At 34.5% G+C, this 7,162-nt stretch overlaps 1 protein-coding gene across 1 annotated transcript; it reads left to right on the top strand.

Annotated features, from left to right (window-relative positions):
• Positions 1-3,797: 3,797 nt before the first annotated feature.
• LOC127555336 (olfactory receptor 51B6-like) lies at positions 3,798-4,736 on the top strand. The gene has a single exon (XM_051987564.1). It carries the CDS (start codon positions 3,798-3,800, stop codon positions 4,734-4,736), a length of 939 nt encoding a protein of 312 aa, XP_051843524.1.
• Positions 4,737-7,162: the final 2,426 nt, after the last annotated feature.

Here is a 7,162-nt window from a genome sequence, read left to right as displayed (position 1 = left end):
ACTGAAGGATAAGTAAGCAGTGAGGACAAGTAAGAGGTTAACTTCACTGGAATGGGCATAGGGTTTCCTACTCACTCCTAATGCCTTTCAGGAGCTGGACTTGTCTTCTTAGAGCTAGATTTCTCTTTCTTCTTAGGGGAGAAGGTCAAGAAACTGTCTAGGTGTGGAAATGGAACAGGGGAACATAGTCATGATATGTTTAAAAGAGGGAATAGGGTGTGAGTCTCCTGAAGGGAATTTCAATGTTTGTCAATTCCATTCTCTTCTATCTTATTATCTTTCCCTTTATGCTCTTTAGATACATCATGGTACTCACTCTATTCCTTGTATTACATCTAATTTGTCTTGTTCCTACATCATTTAGAACAAAGACTTAAACATATTTCATAAAAAAATGTTTGTTGAAAGAATAGATGCCCAAGCAGATTCATTGTTGATTTGGAAATAAGAGGTTTATAATAACCTTCAGGTTCCTAGGACTCAGGGAGAAGGTTTTCCTGAAAATGACTTTGATAGACCAAATTACAGTTGGGAAAAGCATCCTATCAGGAGCTTAGTACTATAGAAGATCATTGACTATTGTCTTCATTTTGCAATGAAAAGTTTAAACAACTTTCCCTCAAGTCACACAAATCATTTTTATTATTGTTTTCTCTCTCCTGGTTTTTGTTCAGATATTTTGATCAACACAAGTAGTCATAGGATCACTCATCTTTGGAACTGATGTGAGAGACGCAGGAAAGATCACCAAAGAAATCCTAACAATCTGAGTCATTCATTCAGACATCACCATTTTAGAATCAAGTTAAAGTCATAGTCATTGAGTCAGTTTTTCAGTTTATGTGTTAATAAATTATTACAAAGACTATCATTTGAGAGGTTAATGAATCTTGTCCAGGGTTATACATTTAGTATGTTTAGGGGGAAGTTATGAACCAGGCTTTTCCTGGCTGAACACTGTCTTTCTCTATATAGTATCTACTACACTGTCTTTAAACATATACAAAAGAAATAAATATCAAGATATCAAATAATAAATGCAAAGTATATAAGGCAAAGAAATAAAGTGGTATGAGAGGCATGGCAGAAGAAGAGATAGGGAATGAAAACTTGTAGGCTAATAGTAATATAGATTAAGAACTGTAAAGGACTGGAGAAATCATCTGTTTTACTCACTCATTTACACATAAGAAAATTAAGCCTAGATAAAGTAATTGACTTTTAAGGCCATAGAGATAGGAAATTTCAGATGCAGTATTTGAAATGTCTTCTAATTTTAAATCCATTCTCTTCTACTACACTGTCATATCTTATGAGGGAAGCAGCCAAGGGGAAAAGATCTACTAGACCAAGAAATGTGACCTGTCCATTCAAATTTCAAAACAGTAGGTGTACAAAGAAGAAGGAAAAGAAGAAAGATCTGGAGAGAAAGTTATGAGAAGAAAAGAAATACAAGTAAGCAACAAAAGAAGAAAAAAAAAGTTCATTGGGGTCTAGTTTTTTGTCTAACCCAAGGAAATCAAAATGAAATGTATTTTATGGCAGGGTTATCCTAGAGTTCTTTGAAGAGATGAATGGGAGCCTAATGGCAGAGGAAAAGAGACAAGAATGATGGTCTGGATTAGGACCATGAATGAAAAAGATATGAGAATGTCTACTATCTTAAGATGAAAAGGAATTAAGGGAAGGTTTTTCCTTCTATATAACAAAGACACAAAGGCCAAAGAAAATTGTCAATGACTTAGATTATATCAAATGTCAAAGTGTAGTTACAGGTCACTGAAAATATATACAGTGCAGGCTCAAAGAGCAATCATTTGAAAAGTTTTAGAGTGTACTGGAAAGAACAGTACTATTAATATTTAGAACTCCATTTTCATGTTTAATGTTTATATGATGAGCAATAAAGCCTTTATTTTAAAAAGATTATAATTTTCCTCAAACTATGATGTTTTGGGGAATAGGGACTAGAGAGCCAACAAGAAGACCTAGAATCTGATATATAACTGCCTGTGCAATCTTGGTACTTGTATTTAAACACCTCTGTGCTATAGTTTTTTTTTTTTTTTGTTTTTTACATCAAGGCAATAATTTTGAGAGAAGATAATGACTTACATTTGTAAATAGAGTCTCTTCACCTTAGAGTTCACTAGGCTAAGGTCTCTTCTTTTTTTTTTTTTATTAAAGCTTTTTATTTTTCTAAACATATGCATGGATAATTCCTTGACATTAACCTTGCAAAAACTTGTGTTCCAATTTCCTCCACTTCTCCCACTTCCTCCACCCTCTCCCCTAGATGACAGGTAGTCCAATATATGTTATACATGGTAAAATATATATTAAATCCAATATGTGCATGCATATTTATACAATCACCTTGCTGCACAAGAAAAATCAAATATAAGCAGAAAAAATGAGAAAGAAAATAAAATGTAAGCAAACAACACCAAAAAGAGTGAAAATGCTATGTTATGATCCACACTCAGTTCCCACAGTCCTATCTCTGAGTGTAGATGGCTTTCTTTATCACAAGATCATTGGAACTGTAGATCAAGATTTCTTAAAGTTTTTTGGCTTATGAAATCTTTTTGTGTAAGAAATTTTTATGTGACCATAAATATATGGGAATATAAAATAGGCATACAAATCAAACCTTTACTCATAATAAATCATAATTCTGCAAGCCCCACAATCACTTACAAGACCCCATATAAGTTAATGAGGCCTGGAATAAAAAGTTTTGCCCTAATCCAAAGAAATCACAAGTCTAGGTAAGACCTAGATATCTTAATTAGAAACTCCATCTTACAAGTCTAAAAAAGTCTCACTATAAATATTAATTTGCTATATAAATTTGTGATATTAATCTTATCATCATTGTTCCTGAATTTAATAAGCTAAAATGTTTTATTTATGTCAGATAAGGAGAGAGTATACAAGAAATTCTGCTTTTCCCTCTTATTCATTTGGTCACTCAGCCTTATGCAGGCCATATAAAAGACATACAGGAGAACAGATGATAGAACTCTCTATTTGGTAAAGCATTACAGAAACTGATCCACAGAGAAAAAAAAATCAATTTTTGAGGGTCCACATTTAGAACAAAATATGTGTATATGGTCAGTTTGAACAATATTGAAAAAAAAGACGCCACAATAATGTAGCTTACATTATTGTAAATTACATTACATACATGTAATCTTACACATGAAAGTATGAGCAGTTAATGAATCTGTATGATTGACTCCCTGAAGTGATACTGCTAAATTCTTAAGTAACAACAGCATCAGTTTCTTTTATCTAAATAAACATAAACTTTAATATGTAAGACCTAGATAATATAAATAATAAAACCCACAATGTAAGTAAATTGATTTACAGATACAGACTTGCCATATTTACTGCAATTTCTAACATAATGATTATGAAATAAGGCTTGCAAATGAGTACTGATACAAGAAGCCCTATCCATTGGTATCCATTATAGTTCCAGCTACTAACTCTTTGATTGTGATTCTTTACTTTTGGAAGAGAAATATATAGGAACAGAATAGAGTAAATAAGTAAAAATATTAAAGAAAGGGTCTGCCTATTAGGAGCCACATAGCTTATCCTTAAGTGTTATACTAATATTGTTATTTTTCCTTTTGTCAGAAATAAAAACAGAATCAAGTGTATTGCTGACATGAAAAATTGGTAAAAAAAAAAAAAAAAGTCAGATTGATCAAAGAAGAGACCTGTATTCCTGTGATCACAGCAATAAGAGAATTCTTTTCTCAATCTGCAGGAATTCTAATATGTGGTTCAATATCAGCTCAGCCCCATTCCTTCTGACTGGCTTCCCAGGCCTGGAGGAAATCTACCACTGGATCTCCATCCCTTTCTTTGCTGTGTACATCTCCGTGATTCTGGGCAATGGCAGCCTTCTCTTCCTCATCAGAGATGACCACAATCTTCATGAGCCTATGTACTATTTTCTAGCCATGTTGGCTGCCACTGATCTTGGAGTGACTCTAACCACAATGCCCACTGTACTAGGGGTTCTGTGGTTAGATCAAAGGGAAATTAGTCATGGGGTCTGCTTCTCCCAAGCCTACTTCATCCATTCACTCGCCATAGTGGAATCAGGTGTCCTACTTGCCATGGCTTATGATAGATTCATTGCCATTTGCAGTCCACTGAGATACTCATCTATCTTGACCAATACCAAAGTGATAAAGATTGGGGTGGGAGCACTTCTAAGAGGTTGTATATCTATTGTTCCCCCAATAGTGCCCCTCCATTGGTTCCCTTACTGTCATTCCCATGTTCTCTCCCATGCCTTCTGCCTCCACCAGGATGTCATCAAACTGGCCTGTGCGGATATCACCTTCAATCGCATCTACCCAGTTGTTCTGGTTTCATTTACTGTATTCCTAGATTCCCTAATCATCCTTTTTTCTTATATACTGATCTTAAAGACAGTCATGGGCATTGCCTCAGGAGAGGAGAGAACCAAAGCCCTTAACACCTGTGTCTCCCACATCTACTGTGTTCTGGTTTTCTATGTCACTGTGATTGGCTTGTCTCTTATCCACCGTTTTGGAAAGCATGTGCCACGTGTGGTTCATATTGCAATGAGCTATGTTCACTTCCTTTTCCCTCCATTAATGAATCCCATCATCTATAGCATCAAAACTAAGCAGATTCAAAGTGGTATTCTTCGCATGTTCTCTCCATGCAAATCCAAGATCTAATAAGTTCTCCTTGAATCCCCTAGCAGGCAAGTAGAGTCAATATTTTACTGCCAATAAAAGCTCATTGTGCTCTTAGAAACACTCAATGTCTCTTCCTAAAGACATTTAGCCACTAAGAAATCTTTGGTGGGATTTATTTATTTCATAACACATTACAGAGAGATGAGCTATGTTTAGGTCTGAGACATGAGATTGAATAATTTAAAATTAAATGATTAATAAGTCAAGTTTAAAATCATAATAATTTTTTGTTTCATATTCCAAAAGAGGACAAAGTCTCCACTGAAGCTCAGGTTATATTCTGAGGATATTTAATATGCTTCATTAGGGTGAGCTATTCTCCAGTAAAAAAAACAAAACAAAACAAAACAAAACACAAACAAACAAACAAAACAAAAAGAACCTGCCTCCCTAATAAATCAAATGTCTTTTGAGTATAATGGCCTTTATTTCACCTAACCAAGTGTGCTTAATAGTACAGGCCATGCACGTTTCGAATTCAGGATTCCTGAAAGTAGTGACATGTGCATGTCCATGTCCATTCTCTTTAAATTGTTAGTTCTAATCATCATGCAAAGAACATAAAATAATGTGTTGTTATTGTCATATTTTAAATTTGTGCAATTTCTGGACATTTCCAGATGTGTAGTAGGAAGATTGGGGGTCAGGCTGACATGAGGGAAAGATTTACTTCTGTTTTCCAGCAATTCAGATTCACTCATTTCCATGTGACCCATACCTTCAGATACTATATGAGTAATGTAAATTTTATAGAATCACAGAATTGTATATTTGAATAAAATCTCAAAAGTCATTTAGTACATTAAACACATGAATTGAATTCCCACTAAATCCCTCATTAAAACAATCAATGTCTGTTTTAAGAGCCCTATTCCTATGATGGGAGAGGATATAAAATTGAGATATTGTGTCCCAGGAGAGTCTATTTCACAAAATCAAAAGCTCTAATTCTAAAGAACTCTATTTTTATATCATTCTAAAAATCTGCATCTCTCTGCTCCTTGCTTTTTCTCCTTCTTTTGCAATTTGGAGATGGACAGTACAAATCCAATAACCCTTTCATGTATCACCTCTTTAAGAATTTGAAGACTGACATTTTGAGTGTTCTCTTGTTCAAGCTAAACTTTTGATTTCTCCTGATTGGTCTTAGATGGTGGACCTAAGAATAAATGCTGAAAGTTGTAAAGAGTTGGTCTTGGTATCAGGGAGGGAAAAATAAATAAATGAGGAAAGAAACAATTGAAAAAATTCCTTACATCTAGAATTATCTCAATTTCTACAGTTGTCATGGTCAACCTTTCAAGACAAAGAATTCACCCTACCCTTACTAGAGGTCTTCAGAAAAAATGCTGCATGACTACTTGTCAGTTATATTGTAAAGAAGATTTTTTTCCCATGTATGGATTTGCCTAAATGTCTTCTGAGTTCTTTTTCCTCATTCTGTAACTCTATGATTCTTTGCTATGGGGTTGTTTGATATCCTAGAGAAGACTGACAAGTGCCTCTACTAAGATGTCTTCACACTGGTCAATGCAAATATCACTTGTCTTTCATCCATCATTTTGGAAATCGATGGCATATGTGGTTCATATTGTCATGAGTCATGTCTATATGTCTACTTTCTCTTTCTACTAATGCCATCAGCAACAGAATTAAGACGAAGCAGATTCAGCATGGCATTCTTTTGCTTCCATGTAAGACTAAGATGTGCATAGTGTTGTTGGATTGCCCATAAAAAGAAGAGGGGTCATTTTGTTTCTAAATAGTATGATTGTCATAAAGTCTCAGGATCTTTCCCATAGAATATTTAACCTTTAAAAGATTACTAAGGCTACTGTTTACTGTAAGATAAACATTTATTAAGTGCTTTCTGTGTTCAAGGTCTTGTGTTAAGTATTGAGGATACAAATAAAAAAATGAAAGACAAACTGTGCCCTCAACAAACTTACAATTAAATGAAGGAAGACAATACACAAAAGGTAGTAGAAAAGACAGAGGGGAATGTCAATTATAGTCATGCCTGCACAGGGACATGATGAAAATAATAATGGAGTTGGAACCAAGGAGATAAATTGGTAGAAAATGAGTTTTGAAGCCATCTAGCCCAATTTGCGTCCTTTTAGAAAATCTTGCTACAACAACCTTTTCTTTTCCTTTTCCCCTACTTCACTTCCTCTCTCTGCAAAAAAATAGTAAAATAAAAATAAATAAAAACTATATATAAAGAGTCAACCACCATCTGCCATTTAAAAATCTCTTCTGCTAGGGCTTCCAGAGGCTGATATCATTTTCCACCAGCTCGAATCAATAAGAATTTTTCTGTGTATCTACAATTTGTCTGCTCTCCTATAACTTCTCCCCACTGTTCCACATAGGGAAGTTAGGTGGTATAGTGGATAGCATTC

Source organism: Antechinus flavipes, chromosome 3, assembly GCF_016432865.1.
Source record: "Antechinus flavipes isolate AdamAnt ecotype Samford, QLD, Australia chromosome 3, AdamAnt_v2, whole genome shotgun sequence".
NCBI classification, from domain to species: domain Eukaryota; kingdom Metazoa; phylum Chordata; class Mammalia; order Dasyuromorphia; family Dasyuridae; genus Antechinus; species Antechinus flavipes.
The sequence above is the reverse complement of the archived record's forward strand: the minus strand, read 5'-3'. Positions and strand labels throughout refer to the sequence as shown.